The 24,467-nt window shown below is 42.2% G+C and overlaps 1 protein-coding gene across 1 annotated transcript in view; it reads right to left on the minus strand.

Annotated features, from left to right (window-relative positions):
* Positions 1-24,467, minus strand: part of LPCAT2 (lysophosphatidylcholine acyltransferase 2) — a 75,455-nt gene that overhangs the window by 38,643 nt on the left and 12,345 nt on the right. The window contains exons 5-10 of the mRNA XM_038754221.1: positions 13,830-13,969; positions 12,049-12,266; positions 11,008-11,120; positions 8,812-8,872; positions 7,737-7,795; positions 5,660-5,694 (exon numbers count right to left, since the gene is read on the minus strand). Coding sequence (XP_038610149.1) covers positions 5,660-5,694; positions 7,737-7,795; positions 8,812-8,872; positions 11,008-11,120; positions 12,049-12,266; positions 13,830-13,969 — 626 coding nt within the window. The remainder of the gene's footprint in view (positions 1-5,659; positions 5,695-7,736; positions 7,796-8,811; positions 8,873-11,007; positions 11,121-12,048; positions 12,267-13,829; positions 13,970-24,467) is intronic.

Here is a 24,467-nt window from a genome sequence, read left to right on the forward strand (position 1 = left end):
CTTTTTTAAAAAAAGAACTCTTGGGAAAGCAAACTTGCCAAAACCACGTAATGCTAGACTTTCGGAGCCCAGTTGATTCCTCGAGCAATGTGTGGAGGGGTTATTCCTTCTTTTTTTATATATAAAAAAGGTATTTGTGAGGTGCTTAATACGTGCCAGACTCTGTACTAAGTCTTGGGGTTGATATAAGCTAATCAGGTTGGACACAGTCCATATCCCACATGAGGCTCACGGTCGGAATCCCCATTTTTACAAGGAATGAGGAAACTGAGGTCAAGACAAGTGACTTGCCTAAGGTCACAGAGCAGACAAGTGTTGGAGCCAGGATTAAAATTTAGGTCATTCTGAGACTCTCCACTGTACTTTTGCTAATGCAAATTTGATTATGAGAGGCTATTAAATTCTACCCTCAACTGAACGCTCTTCCCAATGGATGATTTACTAGAAGGCAGGACTAAAAAAAGATCTGAAACAAGAACTTCAGTGTCTGTACTCTAGAACATGTAACTCCAGGCCAAATATAGTTCAGATTTGTTCCTTTCCTGAAATGAATCATCACCAATCGAATGAAGAAGTGGGGAGCATAAGAGAAGTAGAGGGCTATTCCAGGCTGTGGCCAACCAGATGCTATCGATTACTTCCTGTGATTCCTTTTTGTTAATAGTTTCATATCAGTCTCCCCCATTAGACCGGAAGCTCCATGAGGGCAGGAAATGCTTCCCTTGATGGGTTCCAGCATGGTCTAGTGGATAAAACCTGGGCCTGGAGTCAGAAGTGCCTGCCACTTGTCTGCTGTGTGACCTTGGGGAAATCACTTCTCTGGGCCTCAGTTAACTCATTGGTAAAATGGGGATTAAATCCTACTCCCTCCTATTTAGACTATAAGCCCCATGTGGGACCAGGAATGGGTCCAACCTGATTAACCTGTATCTACCCCAGTGCTTAGTACAGTATTCGGCACATAGTAAGTGCTTAAACAAGTACCATAATTATATTATTTTACTATATTTCTTAAGTGCTAACTATGTGGCAAGCACTGTACTAAGCCCTGGGGTAGATACAAGATCATCAGGTCCCACACGGTGTTCACAGTCCAGTCAGGGGGAAGAACAGTTATTGAATACCTGTTTTTGCAGTTATTAAATATCTGAATTTTGCAGATAAGGGAAATGAGGCACCGAGAAGTTAAGTGATTTGCCTTAGTTCTCACAGCAGATAAGTAGCAGAGCCGAGATTAGTATGTACCCACATGAGCACCTTTTCAATCTTTCATGCTGCTCTGGAGAAATAGCACAGCCTAACAGAAAGAGCCCAGGCCTCCGAGTCAGAAAACCTGGGTTCTAGTTCTGGCTCTGTTGTCTGCCTGCTGGGTGATCTGAGGCAGCTTGTTTAATGTCTCTGGGCCTTCGTTTCCTTATCTGTAAAATGGGGAATCAATACCCGTTGTCCCTCTTAGTCTGCGAGCCCCATATGCACAGGGACCGTGCCCAATCTGATTGCATGGTAAGGGACAAGGCACATAGTAAGCACTTTACAAATTCCACAGTAAAATTCAATCAATCAAGATTTTCGGACAAGAATTGCCATTGATACCAAGTGTCTGGATGTATGTGTGTGTGTACCTCCTTTTTTATTTGAAGATAATGCTACTGACAGTGTGCTGGTGAGGCTGAAATAGCTGATGGGAGAGTGATCATTGGTGTCTCCGCAAAGTTCTCCTCATGGCACCCTGATTTTCCTTAAGCCATTGTTCAGAGAGCCGCCTGTCTCTCCTGACATTTGCATCCTCAGGCTGCTGAAAGTGCATCTGGCACTTTAAAACAGAGAGAACTCACACCCTCAAACCTTCATTCACTCCCTTGTCCTTTCCACTCCTCTAAAAAATGCAATGCTCCTGAAACCTTTTAGAAGCTTTTCATTGAGATGCAGGTTATGTGAAGATTTACACCCCTGCCCTCCACCTCCATTCTACTAATTAAAAGGCAGTTTGAGTTACAGGAAGATTTTTTTCCCTCCAATATAGCTTATGGCACAAACAACCTTGATAGCATTATATAGATGAAGGGGGAGTTTATTTCCTCAGTCATCTGCCGTGTGCAATACCTGAAGATGTCTCGGTAAATCATTCGTATTTGTGGGAATTAGTGTAACCTAGTGGATAGTGTGTGAGCCCGGGAGTCCGAGGAGCTGGGTTTTAATCTTAAAGCCACCACTTCTCTGCTGTGTGACCTTGGGCAATCAGTCATATTCATTAAGCACTTAATGTGTGTCACGCACCGTACTAAGTGCTTGGGAGAGTACAATACAACAATATAACAGACACAATCCCTGCCCACAATGAGTTTACAGTCTAGCCACTTAATTCCCCTGTGCCTCAGTTCCCTCATCTGAAAAAGTGGGGATTCAACACCTGTTCTCCCTCCTAGACTGTGAGCCCCATGTAGCTCTATCCCAGTATTTGGAACAGTGCTTGGCACTTAGTAAGCCCTTAAATACCACAATTAACACTATTATTATGGAATGAGCCTCTTGGGACCACCAGAAAAAGAATAATGTTTCAAATGTTTCAAGGAGCTTCATAAGGGTTATAATCCAGAAACATAATCAACTATTTTCCAAATGCTGACTAAAGGGGAAAAGGTACCTACTGAAGAAACTACTGTTTTTTGGTCTAAAGACTTATTTCAGAGGGAAACTGGGGATGGTTAAGCAAGACAACTGTTCAAGGAAGGAAGTGAGAACATGGAAATTAACTGCTTCCATACTGAAGTAGTGCAATGGATTTGCTAATTCCCTTAGCTTCCTGCTAAAAGTAATAAGAATGCATTTTTCACCATTAGCCCAATAATACTGCCTTTTTATAATATAAATAAAATATTTCCTTTATTTAATCTTCTTCAGTGGAGGGCAAGTTTTCCTTCCCTTTGTGAATCTAGACCAATCCCATTTCTTGCATGAGCACAACAGAGTTTCTTCACCTTTGCCCAATAAGGTAACAAACGATTTAGCTTTCCTCTAACAAGAGGGCATTCTTGAGGGTTTCTGACAGAAAAGTACAAGGAGCCTGTTCTAGTTCCTGAGGACCTTACTGGAAAAAAAAAAAAAAAAGATATGATGATAATAGAAGAGCAGCATGGCCTAGTGAAAAGAACATGGGCTGGGGGGTCGGAGGACCTGGGTTCTAATCTTGTCTCCACCACACACCTGCTGGTGTCTTTGGGCAAGTTACTTACCTTCTCTGTACCTGTTATTTCATCTACAAAATGGATTCAATACCTGGTCTCCCTCCTACTTAGACAGGGTCCCTACCCGATTATTTTATATCTTCCCCAGCATGCAGAATAGTGCTTGAAACATAGTAAGAGCTTAACAAATACCACAATTAATGACATTTTCAAGCATTTTCTATGTGCTGAACACTTAGGTAGATATTAAGTTGTGAGACACGCAGTCCCTGAACCACATAGGGTTCAAAAATATTTTCTGACAAAGGTTTAATTTTGTTTTTAAATGGTATTTGTTAAGCACTGACTATGTGCCAGGCACTGTACTAAGCCCTGGGATAGATACAAGATAATCAGGTTGGACGCAGTCCCCGTTCCACATGTATCTTACAATCTTAATCCCCATTCTATAGATGAGGTAACTGAGACACGGAAGAGTGAAGTGACTTGCTCAAGACCACACAGTAGACAAATGGCCAAACTGGGATTAGAATCCAGGTCCTCTGATGCCCAGGCCCGCACTCTTTCCACTAGGCAACACTGCTGCACAAGTCCATGCTGTAATGCGGAGAGTACTCTTCTGAAACAGGTGGTCTGACTATGCCCGAGGATCTCAATCAATTAATCAAATTTATTAAACGCTTACTGGGTGTGGAGCACTGTACTGTGTGCTTGGAAGAGGACAACGGAACAGAGTTGGTAGATATTTCCTGCCCAAAAGGAGCTTCTGGTCTACAATCTTTCCCTCCATCTGATTTGGAGCAATTTCAGGCTACCATGGGGGGAAAGGAGGCATCATCTGTCTCAGGCTAACATCATGAAAGACACATTTCTTAACATCCTTCTCTAATAATAACAACAACATTTGTTACATACGTACTATGTGCCAAACACTATTCTAAGCATTAGGGTAGACACAGTTTATGTAAACTGGACAGAGTCTCTGCTCCACATGAAGTTTACTGCCTTAGTAGGAGGGAGAACAGATATTATTGATAATAATAATAATAATTGTAGTGTTTGTTAAGCACATACTGTGTGCCAGGCACTGTACTAAGTGCTGGGGTGGATACTAGCAAATCGGGTTGGACACAGTCCCTGCCCCACATGGGGCTCCAAGTCTCAATCCCCATTTTACAGATGAGGTAACAGAGGCCCAGAGAAGTGAAGTGACTTGCTCAAGGTCACAGAGCAGACAAGTGATGGAGCTGGGATTAGAACCAGGACCTTCTGACTCTCAGACCCACACTCTACTCACTTCTCCATGCTGTTTCTCCCATTTTACAGATGAGGGAACTGAGGCACAAAGAAGTTAAGAGACTTGCCCAAGATCACACAACAGGCACACGGCAGGGCCAGGGTTAGAATGCGGGTCCTCTAACTCTCAAGCCTGTGCTCTTTCCACTAGGCCATGTGGCTTCTCTCTGATTATTTTCAGAATCTAGTAAGAAAGTAACACAAATTTAGGCTAATCTTCTGATCATCTACTACATTACTCAGTGCTAACAATTAACTGCACATTTTCTAATTTTCTACATTGCTGAGAGGAGTAATTCAGCCACAAAAGATAAATCAGTGGTAAATCTGATTAAGCTTCACATAATCAGAGCCTGAGTGTGAATTCAAAAATTGCAAATATGAAATGTAAGTGCCGTAACTGGAGCCATTTGGAGTATTTGTTCGTTCAGAACTGGTGAAAGTACGATAGGACCATAATGAATAAGACCATTATGAACAAGACAGAAGCACTGCAAGAGCTTTACAATGGACTACTGCAAACAGGAACAGAAAACAAACTAGGGACAAAGGGATTCCAAGCTTTTGACTATTATGTTAAGATCAGACAAGGAAGGGGCCCTGAAGACTCGATTGGCACATAGTAAGCGCTTAAAAATATCATTATTACTATTATTATTAAGTGCTGTCCCCTTTACTGATATTTTATTCCAAGCCCTCATAGATTGGGAGCTACAAGAGGAACCAGGTCTAACCTCTCACTGTGGATTCTCACCCAGCACTTAGTACTAGATAAATACTATTACTACTACTATTTCTTCACTCTGCCCTCCCTTCAAATCTTTACTGAAGGCACATCTCCTGCAAGGGGCCTTCCTTACTGATCCCTCCTCTCCTTTTCTCCCACTCCCTACTGTGTTGCCCTGACTTGCTCCCTTTATTCATCATACCCTTCCAGCCTCAAAGCACCTATATATATCTGTAATTTATTTATTTATACTGCTGTCTCCCCATGTTGGCTTAATGTGGGCAGGGAATGCGTCTGTTTACTGTTGCATTGTACTCTCCCAGGTGCTTAGTACTGTGCTCTGCACACAGTAAGCCCTTGATAAATATGATTAACTGACCATTCCCAGCACTTAGTACTTGATAAACATTATTAATATTTATTTCCACCAGTAGTAAAGCATGCAACTTACAATGTGTATCCCTGCCATGTCCAGGTCACAGTGTCCTAAGGAGAGAGAGCATTGAAATGTCAGCCCATAGAGGAAAGCACAGAAGTAATAAATTGCTAGTCAAGTTTCAAATCTATTGGTAAAATTAACTCTACTCCCCACCTTCCACGTGCGCACACACCCACACAAATCCCTTTTAAGAGCTATAGTCTTTTAGCCATTTGCTTCTGTTTGGGAGGGAATAAATTCAATTTCAAATGGGATTATGTCACTGTGGGCTGAAGTCCTCCCCGTCCTCCCCATCCCCCCCACCTTACCTCCTTCCCCTCCCCACAGCACCTGTATATATGTATATATGTTTGTACATATTTATTACTCTACTTATTTTATTTGTACATATTTACTCTATTTTATTTTGTTAATATGTTCTGTCTTTGTCTCCCCCTTCTAGACTGTGAGCCCGCTGTTAGGTAGGGACCGTCTCTATATGTTGCCAACTTGTACTTCCCAAGTGCTTAGTACAGTGCTCTGCATACAGTAAGTGCTCAATAAATACGATTGAATGAATGAATGAAGTTTAAAAACAATTAAAAAAAGAGACATTCTTTAAATGGTCTGGGAGAAAGGTGGAAAGAGATAGAGTGAAAATTTTTGGAAAATATCATCTACTTTGAGAAGCAGCATGGCCTAATGGAAAGTGTACAGGCCTGGGAGCTGGAGGACCTTGGGCACATTACTTCACTTCTCTAGGCCTCAATTCCCTCATCTGTAAAATGGGGATTAAGATTGTGAGCCCCATGTGGGACAGGGGCTGTGTCCAACCTGATTAGCTTGTCTCTAACCCAAGGCTTAGTACAGTGCCTGGCACATAGAAGTGCTTGACAAATGCCATTAACAAAAACCATACATTAAAAAAAAAAACTTTTAACCCAGAGACATATACCAGTAAATGTAATGAAATTCCAATCCTCTGATACTGAGGTCTTGGAGGGAATGGGAATCTAATCACTGAATCCTGATTATCTTGTATCTACTCCAGCACTTAATACAATGCCTGGCACATAGCAAGCACTTAACAAATACCATTAAAAAAAAGCCAAGTCAATCCTTTATGCAAGTTGAATGCTAGGAGGGGCCCTTTGTCCTAAAGTGAACACAACTAGGAATACAACTTTCACATGATTGATTCTTGGGAAGCAGCTTGGAGTAGTGAAGACAGCAAGAGCCTGGGAGTTGGAATGTAATGGGTTCTAATCCTGTCTCCGCCACTTGTCTGTTGCGTGACCTTGGGCACACCATTTCCCTTCTCTGGGCCTCAGTTACCTCATTGGTAAAATAGGGATTGCGACTATGAGCCCCACCTGGGACATGGACCATGTCCAACCTGATTTTCTTGCATCCACTCCACCATTTAGTACAGTGCCTGGCACATAGTAAGTGCTTAAAAATACCACAATTATCATATTATTATTATTACAGTGCCTGGCACATAGTCAGCACTTAACAAATACTATAATTATTATTATTTCAGACAAGACATGCTCTTAGTCACGTTCTCTGATTTTTTTTTTTTGTTTAAAGAATCCCCCATACCATATCATCCTTCTCAATGCCACACAGTCCTCAAATCTAGCCTCCTTGGAAAGATAAAGTGGTGGTCTAACTGATGGGTTCTTCCAACTCCTACAGCCAATAATACCCTGGATCTGATTTCCCTTGGAAATAGTTGCCTAATAAGGTACTGTTCTCTATGCTTCATACCAATCTGAAATTTATGTCGAGTCCTGCAGCTTGTCAACTGGTGACTCTGTTACACTGAAAGAGCACGAATGGACCTCAGAGGTGAAGAATACTTGCCTCGTTTTGACCCTCACTGATTTGAATCAAAATTATTTTACATCAATGAACGTCAGCTTATCATTTAAAGAAAAATGCTTCTTTAAGTAATGAAACAAACATCAAACTATAACCTGGTTTTATAATTTCTGGCAATAACCAACCAAATTCTGGAGAGGACCCCAGAAATCTATGCTAAACTGCTTTTTTTTTAAGCTTTGGAGGGTTTTCTTTCCCTTCCTTGGTGATATAATGGGCTTACCAGTTTGTTTGGATATCTTAACAGGACTGGCTGTACCGGAACTCCTGGAATGAATGCGCCTAGAAAAGAAATTTGGCAATTCAACTTTTGGGCCAATAAAAAAATTATTGGAAGGAAAACTAAGTAGATAAAAATAACAATAAAATGCCATTAATAAAACCTCAAATCCCCCCCAAACAGTGCTCTGCACACAGCAGATGCTCAATGAATGCAACTGAATGAATGATAAAAATATCCAGGGTCAAACTGAGTTTTTTGGCTTGTCACCTTTTATTAGTATCCATTCATTAACAACAATAGCACTAGATTGTAAGCTCCTTGTGGGCAGGGACTGCGTCTATCAACTAGATTCCACCAAACTCTCCCAAGCCCTTAGTACAGTGTTCTGCACATCGTAAGCATTCAATAAATACCACGGATTAATTGATAAACACATAAAATATTTAAAAATTTTCCAGTAAGATTTCCAACTTTCCATTCTGAAGCATTGGATTTTATCTTAAACCATGATTTGACTTAGCTCTGCAGCGGTATTTTAATCAGCAAGGCCCAACATATAAAGCCAATAGCTACCCAAGGTAAAAGTCAGAGTGTGCCTTTAGGAAACTGCTGTTCTAAGTAACAAAGTTTTAAAAAACATTTAACCATTCAGGGAATTAAGTATCTCGAATTGAATTTTAATTCCCATACATGCAAATATCAAATAATTGCCCTATCTATATAAAGTTGAAAACAGCTTAACGTTTTAAGCTTTTCTAAGAAATAAGAGTAGGTATTGTGGCCTTAAGTTTCTTAGGATTCGTGAGTGGGTTGCTGGGAAACATCGTAACAGTCTTGTTAGAAACCTAATTGTCTAACCTCTCACCTGCACTCTACAATTATCCTACCACTCCACTGCACGAAGGGTAAAAGCTAAAGCAATACCAAAGGAAGGGTTACACAACTTCAAAAACAATTCAGTAAATTTATTCCGTGAATAAATCAATTTCTCAGGGTAACGTTATTTCATAATTGTTTCTTGCAGCATTTCCAAATCCATCCCCCTGCAAAAGACTAGATCATTAAATAATCTTACCTGGTTTAAAAGTGATCAGACATGAACGATTAGTACAGGTGCCTTCTGGGAAAATCAGCATCTGGGAAAAGCAAGAAATAAATCAGAATGTCAGGATTAGCAGCACATTAATTCACTTTCATTCCTGTTTTCTGGTTCATAGGCTAATGAAAAGAAGTCTAAATGAAAGTGTACCCCATGATACATCTCTCTATAAATGATACATCTGCATTTTCGAGGAACAAATTACAGACACATCAAGGGTTATCCCAGTAGTTTAGTTATGCACTCACTTTTCGCAGGTCAAATTATTGCAAAATCTTATGTTTAGGAAAACGTGTGCTTTAATACTACGTGTCTGTTCCAGTACTGTGCACACAAAGGGATTCTTCCGAATCCCTTGTCAACAGAAAGGTCCTTAATTCCCTTACCATGCTCAAACCAAACTGCAGAGTGAAAACACACATTATGGCAGAACTACACTTGGGAATGGTTCATGAGGCCTACTGGATACAGCACGAACCTGGGAGTCAGAAGGACCCGAGTTCTTATCCTGACTCGGCCGCTTATCTGCTGAGAGACCTTGGGCAAGTCTATGGCTCAGCTAAGAAATGGGGATTAAGATTGTGAGCCCCATGTGGGACAGGAACCGTGTCCAACCTAATTCGCTTGTACCCACCTCCAAGGTTATTACAGTGCCTGGCACATAGTAAGTGCTTAACAGATGCCACAAATATTATTATTTTTATTCATACCTTGAGGGTAGGGACACTTTCTATCAACTGTATGGTATTCCCCCAAGCACTCAGTACAGTGCTCAGCGCAGAGTAGGCACTCAGTAAGCTTCCCCAATTGATTGATTATTCATCACTTTGTGGCAATTGCCTGGGCCGAGGGTCCGCCCCATCTTCTCAGAGCTTGTTTCAGGTGGAGTTGGTGAAGTTGCTCACTGCAGAATCCTATCAATCAGCCCCCTCCGACTTCCTCCTCCCCCATCCTCCCCAGCTTCTACAAACCCCAGGAAGACAAGTTTCCACCCACAGCATCAATTTGTCCTGGCACCATTAATCACTGCAGCCTGTGTCTATTAATTCCACTGATTAGCTGCAGAGGAGCAGAATGTAATTTTTGCCTTGTAAATTGAGTAATATCACTTTAAGCTTTGGGAGACAAATGCTAACACAAACAAATACGATTGCAGATGTTTTTCCTTTACTGAGTTATCCTTTGGTTCAAGGAAACACTTCATTGAGGACTGCATCCATGGGAAGAGTGACCTAGTGGAAAGAACACGGGCCTGGACCTGGATTCTAATCCAGGGTCTGCCACCTCCCTGCTGTGTAACCTTGGGCAAATCGCTTAACTTCTCTGTGACTCAGTTTCCTTGTCTATAAAATGGAGACTTCCTCCTACTTAGAATGTGAGCCCCATGAGGGGCAGGGATTATGTCCAATCTGATTATTCTGTAACTACCTGAGCTCTCAGTATAGTGCTTTGTTCGTAATAAGTGCTTAACAACATCACAATTATTATTATTGTGTCACTCAGAGAGTCTCTTGCACATTTTGTCCATGGAAATACAGTTGTACACCTTTGCTGTTCCTTTGCCATTACTCGGACATCAATGGTTGAGGAGATAGGTATGTTTTACCACCAGCAAGCAGCGTGGCTTAATTGAAAGAGCACAGGTTTGGGAGTTAGAGGTCGTGGGTTCTAACCCCGGCTTCGCCATTTATCAGCTGTGTGACTTTGGGCAAGTCACTTCACTTTTCTGTGCCACAGTTACCTCATCTGGAAAATGGGGATTAAGACTGTGAGCCCCATGTGGGACAACCTGATTACCTTGTATCTACCCCAGTGCCTAGAATGGTGCTTGGCACACAGTAAGCGCTTAACAAATAACAAAATTATTATTAATTATTATTATATTATTTGTGCCTCAGTTACCTCATCTGTAAAATGGGGATTAAGACTGTGAGCCCCACGTGGGGCAACCTGATTAGCTGGTATCTACCCCTGTGCTTAGAACAGTGCTTGGCACATAGTAAGCGCTTAAGAAATACCATCATCATTATTATTATTATCATCAGCAGGGCATTCTGGTTTTCACTTAGTGCACCTTAGTACAGTGCTCTGCACACAGTAAGCACTCAATAAAAAACAATGAGTGATTGATAATCTTTACTGTTTATATAAAGATGGCTGAAAACCTTTTACCTGTGGCCATTTCCCTCCTGAAGTTGCTCTTTTTATTATTTCATTTATTGTGGTCCTTCGAGAATCTGGATCAACTCGGGACACCAACACTGGTTGAAGAGCCCGGAGTAGTCCTTTAAAAGAAGAAAGCAAGCAAAGATAAAACAAAACCACAAATCATTTTCATGGTTCAGGTTATTCATCCTGTAACAACTGGTAAGTTTAAACATGGGAAGATGTAAAAAAAAATTGTATGACAAAACAGAAAGCAACAACACTCCCCCAGAGCATCAAAACAACACCGGGCAAAATGACAACAGAGTCGTTACTAAGGAAACAGGTGCCATAGGAATAAAGCAAAGCTTCCTGTGGAAAAACTATTGCATTGTGGGGTAATTATTTCTTATGGCAGGAAGTCTTTAATGTTTAGAGTTAAACACATTTAAAAAGAAACCCACACTGATTTCTAATTGGGATGTTTGGAACAATAGCTGAAAAAAGGGTGACAAGAAGGTCTGACACTTGGGATGGTGATTCAATTTACCGGTCGCTCCATATCCATAACGTAATAGTTTTTAAAACATTTTGGGCTGCCTCCCACTGTCAGTTCCACTCACGCTTTCAAACTAAGCCCACTTATACTTCCGGCCAGATGACAGAAAGGGAATGAAACAGATGAAAACACAAGCCATCCTTGTCCCCTCCAAAATAGCCGAGGCCAGAATCTGTGAGGAATTTCAGATGTCGGCTTTCCCGCCTTCGCTCTACCCACCCATGTGCCACTAGAATTCTGTTTTCTGCTCCTGCTGGTTTCTTCTTCCCCCCTTTCCCAGGGGTCTTCATGACCACCAGGAATCCCCTTCCCCAGAGGCTGGCCCCCTTTCTCCACCTTTCTGGCCCCTTGGAGTCTCCTCTTTCTGTTCTCATTTAGCTCCGAGTGCTTTCTTCCGGCCAGAAATGCTCCATTCGGCTAGTTTTTCCCCCACTCTTCACCCTCCCGACTGTCAGTACGGAATGTGAGTGAGCGTCAAAGAGGCCTGGGATTCTTCTCCAGATACTTACTGCCAAACAGGAGGGTGTTTGCATTCTCGACCCGGGAGACCATGGATGGTAACCCGGCCACAACACAGGCAATGCCATCGAAGAAGCTCGAGTGAGGGGCAACCACAAAGATCGGTGCCTCCAATGGGCTCGCTATTTTTCCCTTCACCGAAACCATGAATCCCATTGTGAAAAACATGGCCCGCCCCAGAAACTTCAGGACACGTTGAGAAAATTTCCTTTCAAAAGAAAGAGAGATGAAACAGCTTTTACTAGTTGAAGGTCATCCTCAAAAAAAGCCTGCCACTTACAGCAAGTCCGCAGCATGGAGCAGAGTGCTGAAACGGGCCCTGGGAAGCTTTGGCTCCCAGCTTCAAACAGGTCTGAACTAAAACCACCCCAGAGAGATAATCATCTACCTTTTGCTTTGAAATCTCGCCTGGTAAATCTCCCTCAAAGCAAAGCATGAAGGAGACCTGTTATCGTAAGGGTTCAACAATGCTCAGTGAAGTGGGCTTTCTGAAATAGTCCCCCACTAAAGACTTCTCCAACATTCTTGTACAGTTACGGGCTGGGGACTAAGAAAAAAGTGACTTTTCTAGAGATGCTAAAATGAGAGTGAATCATGGGAGCGGCATATGGGTCTCAGTCCTGAGACTTCAGAGAAACTGGGTAGAGCGTTAGTGGCTTGCATAATGTCATTCACATGCTCTCAACCCTGCTGGTCGTGTCCTCTGAGGTTAGAAGGTGGGGTAGAGGGGTGGGGTGCATGTTACAATCAAATCAATATTTACCCAGTGCTTACTGTGAGTGCAGAGCACTGTATTAGATACTTGCGAGAACTCAGTGCAGATTTGGTAGACATGACCCCTGCCCTCAAAGACCTTGGTGGGGGAGACTGACATTGAAATGAATTAGAGAGGGGGGGCATTAAAAAACACTTTTTTTCCTTCCCTTTGCTGTTTAGATGGCAGTCAGCCCTGTGTGCTTTCTGAGTATCCTGGGGGCACTGCACTGGGAGCACAATTTAGGTCAGACTGTGAACAGTGACTTCAAAATGTGAGTCTTTTGATATTCTGAAACAGTTCTTCTACAGTCTACTTCATTGCAGAAGGATGTCCTGGAGGTAAATGACAAATACTTTTGAATCAATTTGAATGGATTTAAATACCTAAAATCATTCAATTCTGATGTTTTTGAAAAATGGTATGTGTTAAGCACTTACTATGTGCCAAGCACTGTACTTAACGTCTCTGTGCCTCAGTCACCTCATCTGTAAAATGGGGGTGAACACTGAGCCCCACATGGGACAACCTGGTTACCTTGCATCTACCCCAGCACTTAGAACAGTGCTTGGCACATAGTAAGCACTTAATACCATTAATATTATTATTATTATTACTAAGTGTGGGACTAGATACTAGTACAGTGCTCTGCACACAGTAAGCGCTCAATAAATACGATTGAATGAATGGATTTACCAGCTTGTTTGGATATCTTAATCTTGGGTGGATACAAGATAATTAGGTTGGACACAGACCCTGTCCCTCACTGGACTCACAGGATAAGTAGGAGGGAGGACAGGTTTTTGATCCCCATTTTTCAGGTGAGGAAACTGAGGCACTAAGTTAAGTGACCTGCCCAAGGTCACACAACAGACAGGTGGTGGAGAGAGGATTAGAACCCAGGTCTTTCTGACTCCCAGGGCCCTTGCTCTTTTCACTAAGCCGCGCGGCTTCCCCCAGATGATCTAACTGGGGAAGAGCACTAATGATGTCATTTTGACAATAATAACTCCATACCTCCTCCATCCCAAAATCGGCTGGGTTGCTTTTTCAGGGGAGCAGAGAGTTGAAATCGCTGCAAACGGCCACGCCAATAGCAAAATCAATCCAACGCATAAGACCCGAATTGGAAATAGAATAACTCCAAGCAGGATAATCTGCAAGTCAAAAGTAATGGCAAATGAATAGCTAAGAACTGTTTAAATTTATCAGGTTATTCTTGTAAAATGGTAATCTGTACACTGCCGTCAAGAAGAAAACACGATACCTCTTGGTAGGAACTTTAAAGATTATAACACAGATTGGTTACTTTCAAGTAGCTTTAAAAATAGATTTATCTACAAACCGCAAGGGGCTAAGATTTCCTTATCCTACAGGCAAAGGGCAGCGGAGGAGGGGTTGCCCAGGCTAAAGATTGGAAAATAACAGCTGCTGAGTATTGATGTCTATGATGACATCCCTGGTCTACCGAACTCATCTTAAATCAAAAGTCTAAAAATATCACATCCACATGAAAAGCCAATTCTCCCAGTTCAAGAAAGATGGACTTCAAAAGAGGGCATCTCTTCGTTCATTTAATCAATCAGTCGACGTTATTTGAGGCTTAAAATCCCATGTAGATGCATTCTGGATGATCTGCTTGGTTAAGATGGTACCAAGGGCAAGCGTATTTCTCTCACTGGCCCAAGTCTTAAACTTCACTGGGCTTCATCACAGATGAATAGGACAATTTCTTTCTTTCTTTTTCTCTCTTTCTCCCTCTCCCCCTCCCTCCCTCCCTTCCTTATTTCCCTCCCTCCCTCCCTCTCTTTCCTTCCTTTCTCTCTCAAGCAAAGGAAGCAACTGGGTATAAGGATACGTACATAAATGCAATAGGGTTGGGGAGATGAACCTAAGTGCTTGGGGGCAAGATTAAGTGCATGGGAGAGGTTAGAGGGAAAATAAACTTGGGGGGAATGAGAGTTTATTCTGGGAAGGCTTCCTGGAGGAGACATTATTTCAGTAGAGCTTTGAAGAAGGGGAGAATGTAGGTCTGTCAGATTTTTTTAAATGGAATTTTTTAAAGCGCTTACTCTGTGTCAGGCACTATTCTAAGCACGGGGGAGATACAGGGTAATCAGGTTGAACACAGTTCACACAGTCCCACATGGGGCTCTTAATCCCCGCTTCATGGATGAGGTAACTGAGGCCCAGAGAAGTGAAGTGACTTGCTCAAGGTCACCCAGCAGACACGTGGTGTTGTCAGGAATAGAACCTATGTCCTTCTGACTCCCGGGCCTGGGCTCTAACCACTAGACAACGTTGCCTCTTCTAGGTAGAGGGAGGGAGTTCTGGCGGTGCCGGATGTGTGTGGGGCAGGGTGGTGAGGGGAGGGGAAGTTGAGAACTCTGCACAAAGACCACAGCCAGGAGAGAAAGAGTTGAAGAGTTGACTGACCCCATTAGGCAGTGTTTTGACCACCTAAACATCCAAAGCAGTAGACAAATCATTTATCAGATACACATTTCAAATCATTAAATGTGAAATAATGCATTTTCCAAGGCACTCAAACCAACTCACTAACCTAAAACAAACCCCTTACCCCAGCCTCTGCAACTTCTACTGCCACTGAGTAACCCTGGATTTCTGATATTGATTTTCTGTGGTTGGCAGTTCAGAAATACATTTTTGATGATGTGACAGAAAGTTTTGGAATTGAGGCTGCCTCCTGAACTTGAAAATATTAAGCAAGCAAGCAATTTTATTTATTCTTTATCCTGTGCAGGGCACTGTTCTAAGCACTTGGGAGAGTACATATAATACAGTTGGTAGATGCATTCCCTGACAACAATGAGCTTACAGTTTAGAAATGGAACAGACATTAATATAAACAAATTATGGATATGTACATAAGTGCTATGGGACTGAGGAAGGGGTGAATAGAAGGTATGAACATAAATTCTGTGGGATTTTAATCCCACAATTTCAAGTAGGAATTAATTATTTCAAGGTAATTACCACCACTACACCTTCAGCGTGTGGATATTCGAAACGGACGTACTTAGTATATTGAAAAGGCATCACTTTGATTTATTCCAATTTATGAAGCCAAATGGATCTCCCAATTTTCTCTACATCAGAAAGAATGGATTAATATAGTTCAATTAATGATGCTCCAGATCCTGTGCAATCTCAGGCAATGGTTTATGCGACAGTTCATACGCACTTGCTAAGATTTCAAAGGCGTTATTACAAAAAGCCCTACCTCATCTATCTCGCTGCCAATTTCTTACTCACCCTTCCTGTGGTCTGGTACTCCCTTCCCTTTCATATCCTACACACTTCCACTCTCCCTCATCTTCAAAGCCCTACTAAAATCATACCTCCTCCAAGACACCTTCTCTAAGCTCACATTTCCCCATCATATTTGCCCTCCTTTCTGTGTCATATGGATATGAAATCCCTAAGGACTTTGATATTCATCCATTTCCAGTCCAAAGCACTTAAATACATATTCCTCCCTCTACTTAGCCATTTCCTCTATTTGTAATTGATTTTAATGCCTGTTTCCTCCTCTAGACTATAAAATCGTTATGGGCAGGGAACATGTCTACTAATTCTGTGGTATTCTCCCAAGTGCTTAGTACAGTGCTCTACACATAGTAAGCACTCAATAACGCTGATTGGTTGACTGACTATAATCTAATGAACAAATGTCCATAAGCTCCTTTTGCAACACATCAAATTTGACATGGCCAAAGAACCACTCAACCCATATGTTTTCATACTCATCTTTGGCACTTTATATATACACATATACACATATGTATATACATTCATACATGTATGTACACATATACACATGCATTCAGATATTTCATCCTGGCATTTGTGCTACTAGCTGTTTCATTTTCATTTCTCCTACTCTCGCTATTAGTAAATGCTTCTTTAATGCCTTCCCCATTAGACTGAAGTTTTCATGAGGGTAGGATCATGCATCTTGCAACTTGGTGTACTTTCTCAAGTCATATCTATTAACTCTGATTTGCTTTCCGAAGAGCTTCGTATAGTGCTCTGCAAAGAGTAAGCACATAATAAATGGGTAGCAGCATGGCCTAATGGAAAGATCACAGGCTTGGGAGGAAGAGGACCTGGGCTCTAATACCAGCTCTGCCATTGCTTGCTGTGTAATGAAGGGCAAATTGCTTAACTTGCCCTTGCTTAACTCGAGAAGCAGCGTGGCTCAGAGCACGGGCTTGGGAGTCGGAGATCATGGGTTCTAATCCTGGCTCCGCCGCTTGTCAGCAATGTGACTTTGGGCAAATCACTTAACTTCTCCGTGCCTTAGTGACCTCATCTGTAAAATGGGGATTAAGACTGTGAGCCCCACAAGGGACAACCTGATCACCTTGTATCCGCCCCAGCGTTTAGAACAGTGCTTGGCACATAATAAGTGCTTAACAATACCAAAATTATTATTATTATCATTTCTAACTTCTCTGTGCCTCAACTGTAAAATTGGGGATTAAATTCTACTCCCTATAGCCTACTTGGACTGTGAGCCCCAAATGGGACAGGGATTGTGTCCAAACAGATTAACTTGCATCTACCCCAGCACTGAGAACAGTGCTTGACACACAGTAAGCACTTAAATACCTTTTTGATAGTAGTAGTAATAATAATAGCAACATACCGATTAATACAGTTCTTCACAATCCATAGGTGCTCTGTTAATACTACCTAGTCAGAACACCAATCAGCAGGGCAATGATAGGGAAATAGGAAAAGAGAATCAAGATGGTCAACACACCCTTTGGGAGACTTTCAAACAAGAGTATGGCAGCAACACTGTATTAGGTTCCAGATCAAACAAAGTCTCCAGAGCTGGAGTGTTGTCCACTCTTCTCTGTGGCTGAGATCTGGACCTCAGATGAACATCTGGGCCCTTGAGAGGTGCCACCAGCATCACTTTCTAACCAGACCCAATATCAAATGAAAAAATAAATAAGATCTGGAGCAATGAAATTCTGGAACACAGTCTCCTAGTGTTGAAGTTATGCTCACTTTAAGACACCTGAGCTTGCTGGAATGTCTAAGGAGAACGAGCAAGCTATTTGGAGAGCTGAAAACTGGGAAACTGAAAGCTCTTAAGAAGGGCGGAGGGAGGATTTAAGAACATGGTAAAAACAGTCTCAGATGATGCTGCACCCCAGCTGAAAATTGGGAGTCATTTTCTGGGGACAGATTAGCATGGCACACTGCCACTGAGAAGGGTGCAGCTCCCTTTGAGCAAAAGCTTTGTATGAACAGCGTTAAGGAGGCAAAAGAGAAAACAGTGACGTTAAGTATAATAACACAACAAGGGACAAACATTTTGTGTACCCAATCTGGCTGGGTATGTGGATCCCACAATGGCCTTTTCAGTCACACATGCACGCCATTGGTGAACTTCATATCAGGGGTATATTAATAATAATAATGATGGCATTTATTAAGCACTTACTATGTGCAAAGCACTGTTCTAAGCACTGGGGAGGTTACAAGGTGATCAGGTTGTCTCACAGGGGGCTCACAGTCTTAATCCCCATTTTACAGATGAGGTAACGGAGGCACAGAGAAGTTGGCAGAGGCGGAATTTGAACCCATGAACTCTGACTCCAAATCAATCAATCAACCGTATTTATTGAGCGCTTACTGTCTGCAGAGCACTGTACTTAGCGCTTGGGAAGTACAAGTTGGCAACATATAGAGACAATCCCTACCCAACAGTGGGTTCACAGTCTAAAAGGGGGAGACAGAGAACAAAACCAAACACACTAACAAAATAAAATAGAATAGATATGCACAAGTAAAATAAATACATAAATAAATAGAGTAATAAATATGTACAAACATCCAAAGGATAACTATAATCAATCGATTATTGAGTGTGTATTATGCATAAAACAGTGAATTAAGGGCTTGGGAGTACAATTCGACTATAAATACATATTATTGGTGGGCTGATTAATTGAAGTGTTTGGCCTAGTGGAGAGGGAGCAGGGATCTGAGTGTCAGGTGGAACTGGGTTGTAATCCCAGCTCCTCCACCTGCCCACTGGTGAGACTTTGTACAGATTACCGCTTTCCTGTGCCTCCATTTCCACACTGGTAAAATGGGGATTAAATACCTGTTCTCCACCACGTTTAGACTGTGAGCCCCCTCCCCCCCCCCCCCCCCCCCCCCCCCCCCCGCTGGGACAGGGACTATGTCCAAACTGATTAACTTACTGTATTCATTTATTTATTTATTTTACTTGTACCTATCTAATCCATTTATTTTATTTTATTTTGTTAGTATGTTTGGTTTTGTTCTCTGTCTCCCCCTTCTAGCCTGTGAGCCCACTGTTGGGTAGGGACTGTCTCTATATGTTGCCAGCTTGTACTTCCCAAGCACTTAGTACAGTGCTCTGCACACAGTAAGCGCTCAATAAATACGATTGATTGATTGATTGATTAACTTGCATCTACTCCAGCGCAAAGTGCAGTGCTTGGCACAGAATAAGCGTTTAACAAATGCCACAATTTTGAGGCCAATTGTCCGCGGCACCTCTTCCTCCTCACTCATTCCCTCTAGTCTCTTGTGAACTGCACCAGGAAGGTCTTTTGGCAGGGCGCCTTATTGCGTAAAACCCCAGCGGGGGTAATAAGGGGGTCGCTGAGGAGAACAGGAAAAGAAGGACGAAAATGCGGAACCTGCTGCAGTTTAAACATCACCCGGCTTTTCTCCGAAAAGGAAGTCGGATGTCAAAAGTAAGGTTTGGCAAGAAGAGACAGAAAAAGCACTTCTCATCTGCCCCATCTATGGCCCCGGGTGGATCTCGATCTTGCTAAACACGGAGCAGCCTTTTTTGTTTAATAGTTAAGAGCTTACTACATTCCAAAGCTTGTTTTTAGACCGTGAGCCCACTGTTGGGTAGGGACTGTCTCTATATGTTGCCAATTTGTACTTCCCAAGCGCTTAGTACAGTGCTCTGCACATAGTAAGCGCTCAATAAATACGATTGATTGATGGATTGATTTTAAGCGCTGGGGTGGATACAACTAATCAGGTTAGAAACAGTCCATATCCCACAAGAGACTCACAGTCTATATAGGAGGGAGAAGGACCTCAAGATGCTCTTCTCCTACTCACTTAGGTACATTTTATATACTAAATATCCGTCTCCCCCTCTATACTATAAGCTCGTTGTAGGCACGGAATGTGCCTGCTAACTCTGTTGACTGTACTCTCCCAAGCGCTTAGTACAGTGCTCTGTACCCAATAAGCACTCAATAAATATGACTAAATGAATGAATGTTATATCACACTCTCCCAAGCGCTTAGTGCAGTTCTCTGCACGCAGTAAGCGCTCAAGAAATACAATTTCTTTCAATGAATGCTTTTGTTAGAGCGCACTCTCAAACGGTTAGTACAGCGCTCTGCACACAGTAAGCGCTCAAGAAATACTATTGAAAGAATGAATGCGTTTGTTAGAGCGCACTCTCAAACGGTTAGTACAGCGCTCTGCACACAGTAAGCGCTCAAGAAATACAATTTCTTTCAATGAATGCGTTTGTTAGAGCGCACTCTCAAACAGTTAGTACAGTGCTCTGCACACAGTAAGCGCTCAAGAAATACAATTGAAAGAATGAATGTGTTTGGTAGATCGCACTCGCAAGCGGTTAGTACAGTGCTCTGCACACAGTAAGCGCTCAAGAAATACAATTTCTTTCAATGAATGCGTTTGTTAGAGCACACTCTCAAACGGTTAGTACAGTGCTCTGCACACAGTAAGCGCTCAAGAAATACAATTTCTTTCAATGAATGCGTTCGTTAGAGCGCACTCTCAAACGGTTAGTACAGTGCTCTGCACACAGTAAGCGCTCAAGAAATACAATTTCTTTCAATGAATGTGTTTGTTAGAGCGCACTCTCAAACGGTTAGTACAGCGCTCTGCACACAGTAAGCGCTCAAGAAATACAATTTCTTTCAATGAATGTGTTTGTTAGGGCGCACTCTCAAACGGTTAGTACAGTGCTCTGCACACAGTAAGCGCTCAAGAAATACAATTTCTTTCAATGAATGTGTTTGTTACAGCGCACTCTCAAATGGTTAGTACAGTGCTCTGCACACAGTAAGCGCTCAAGAAATACGATTGAAAGAATGAATGTGTTTGTTAGATCGCACTCTCAAGCGGTTAGTACAGTGCTCTGCACACAGTAAGCGCTCAAGAAATACGATTGAAAGAATGAATGTGTTTGTTAGATCGCACTCGCAAGTGGTTAGTACAGTGCTCTGCACACAGTAAGCGCTCAAGAAATACAATTTCTTTCAATGAATGCGTTTGTTAGAGCGCACTCTCAAACGGTTAGTACAGTGCTCTGCACACAGTAAGCGCTCAAGAAATACAATTTCTTTCAATGAATGTGTTTGTTAGGGCGCACTCTCAAACGGTTAGTACAGTGCTCTGCACACAGTAAGCGCTCAAGAAATACAATTTCTTTCAATGAATGCGTTTGTTAGAGCGCACTCTCAAACGGTTAGTACAGCGCTCTGCACACAGTAAGCGCTCAAGAAATTCAATTTCTTTCAATGAATGTGTTTGTTAGGGCGCACTCTCAAACGGTTAGTACAGTGCTCTGCACACAGTAAGCGCTCAAGAAATACAATTTCTTTCAATGAATGCGTTTGTTAGAGCGCACTCTCAAACGGTTAGTACAGTGCTCTGCACACAGTAAGCGCTCAAGAAATACGATTGAAAGAATGAATGTGTTTGGTAGATCGCACTCGCAAGCGGTTAGTACAGTGCTCTGCACACAGTAAGCGCTCAAGAAATACAATTTCTTTCAATGAATGCGTTTGTTAGAGCGCACTCTCAAACGGTTAGTACAGTGCTCTGCACACAGTAAGCGCTCAAGAAATACGATTGAAAGAATGAATGTGTTTGGTAGATCGCACTCGCAAGCGGTTAGTACAGTGCTCTGCACACAGTAAGCGCTCAAGAAATACAATTTCTTTCAATGAATGCGTTTGTTAGAGAGCACTCTCAAACGGTTAGTACAGTGCTCTGCACACAGTAAGCGCTCAAGAAATACGATTGAAAGAATGAATGTGTTTGTTAGATCGCACTCGCAAGCGGTTAGTACAGTGCTCTGCACACAGTAAGCGCTCAAGAAATACAATTTCTTTCAATGAATGCGTTTGTTAGAGCGCACTCTCAAACGGTTAGTACAGTGCTCTGCACACAGTAAGCGCTCAAGAAATACGATTGAAAGAATGAATGTGTTTGTTAGATCGCACTCGCAAGTGGTTAGTACAGTGCTCTGCACACAGTAAGTGTTCAAGAAATACAATTTCTTCCAATGAATGCGTTTGTTAGAGCGCACTCTCAAACGGTTAGTACAGTGCTCTGTACACAGTAAGCGCTCAAGAAATACGATTGAAAGAATGAATGTGTTTGTTAGATCACACTCGCAAGCGGTTAGTACAGTGCTCTGCACACAGTAAGCGCTCAAGAAATACAATTTCTTTCAATGAATGCATTTGTTAGAGCGCACTCTCAAACGGTTAGTACAGTGCTCTGCACACAGTAAGCGCTCAAGAAATACAATTTCTTTCAATGAATGCGTTTGTTAGAGCGCACTCTCAAACGGTTAGTACAGTGCTCTGCACACAGTAAGCGCTCAAGAAATACGATTGAAAGAATGAATGTGTTTGGTAGATCGCACTCGCAAGCGGTTAGTACAGTGCTATGCACACAGTAAGCGCTCAATCAATCCGACTGAATCCGTAACTGTGTTTATTGTTAAATAGCACTCTCCCAAGCGCTTAGGACAGCGCTCTGCATACAGTAAGCGCTCAATCAATACGACTGAATGAATCGATGAGTGTTATATCCCAAGACTTTGGTAGAGTGCTCTGTACACATGAAGCGCTTAGTAAATATGACTGAATGAGTCAATTTAATGGGCACTTTCTGGGTGCGGACCACTGTACTAAGCACTTGGGAGAGTGCAATGAGAAGCAGTGTGGTTCAGTGGAAAGAGCCTGGGCTTGGGCGTCAGAGGTCATGGGTTCTAATCCTGACTCCGCCACTTGTCAGCTGTGTGACTTTGGGCAAATCCCTTCACTGTGCCTCAGTTACCTCATCTGTAAAACGGGGTTTAAGACTGTGAGCCCCCCGTGGGACACCCTGATCACCCTGTAACCTCCCCAGTGCTTAGAACATTGCTTTGCACATAGTAAGCGCTTAATAAATGCCATCATTATTATTATGTCACTTCACTTCTCTGGGCCTCAGTTCCCTCATCTGTGAAATGGGGATTAGGACTGTGAGCCCCCCGTGGGGCAACCCGATCACCCTGTAACCTCCCCAGCGCTTAGAAGAGTGCTCTGCACATAGTAAGCGCTTAATAAATGCCACCATTATTATTACCTCGTATCCCCCCCGGAGCTTAGAACAGTGCTTGGCACATAGTAAGCACTTAACAAATGCCACCATTATTATTATCATTATTACCTTGTAACCCCCAGCGCTTAGAACAGTGTTGGCACATAGTAAGCGCTTAACAAATGCCACCGTTATTATTATTATTATTATTATTACCTTGTATCCCCCAGCGCTTAGAACAGTGCTGGCACATAGTAACCACTTAACAAATGCCACCGTTATTATTATTATTACTACCTTGTATCCCCCAGCGCTTAGAACAGTGTTGGCACATAGTAAGCGCTTAACAAATTCCACCGATATAATTATTATTACCTTGTATCCCCCAGCGTTTAGAACAGTGTTGGCACATAGTAAGCGCTTAACAAATACCACCGTTATTATTATTATCATTATTACCTTGTATCCCCCAGCGCTTAGACCATTATTATTATTATCATTATTACCTTGTATCCCCCAGCGCTTAGAACAGTGTTGGAACATAGTAAGCGCTTAACAAATACCACCGTTATTATTATTATCATTATTCCCTTGTATCCCCCAGCGCTTAGAACAGTGTTGGCACATAGTAAGCGCTTAACAAATGCCATCATTATTATTATCATTATCACCTTGTATCCCCCAGCGTTTAGAACAGTGTTGGCACATAGTAAGCGCTTAACAAATACCACCGTTATTATTATTATCATTACTACCTTGTATCCCCCAGCGCTTAGAACAGTGTTGGCACAGAGTACGCGCTTAACAAATACCACCGTTATTATTATTATCATTATCACCTTGTATCCCCCAGCGCTTAGAACAGTGTTGGCACATAGTAAGCGCTTAACAAATACCACCGTTATTATTATTATCATTATCACCTTGTATCCCCCAGCGCTTAGAACAGTGTTGGCACAGAGTAAGCGCTTAACAAATGCCACCGTTATTATTATTATCATTATTCCCTTGCATCCCCCAGCGCTTAGAACAGTGCTGGCACATAGTAAACGCTTACCAAATACCCCCGTTATTATTATTATCATTATTCCCTTGCATCCCCCAGCGCTTAGAACAGTGTTGGCACATAGTAACCGCTTAACAAATACCACCGCTATTATTATTATCATTATTCCCTTGTATCCCCCAGCGCTTAGAACAGTGCTGGCACATAGTAACCGCTTAACAAATGCCACCGTTATTATTATTATTATTATTATTATTAC

The sequence above is a fragment of the Tachyglossus aculeatus genome, chromosome 11 (assembly GCF_015852505.1).
Source record: "Tachyglossus aculeatus isolate mTacAcu1 chromosome 11, mTacAcu1.pri, whole genome shotgun sequence".
Classification (NCBI taxonomy): Eukaryota; Metazoa; Chordata; class Mammalia; order Monotremata; family Tachyglossidae; genus Tachyglossus; species Tachyglossus aculeatus.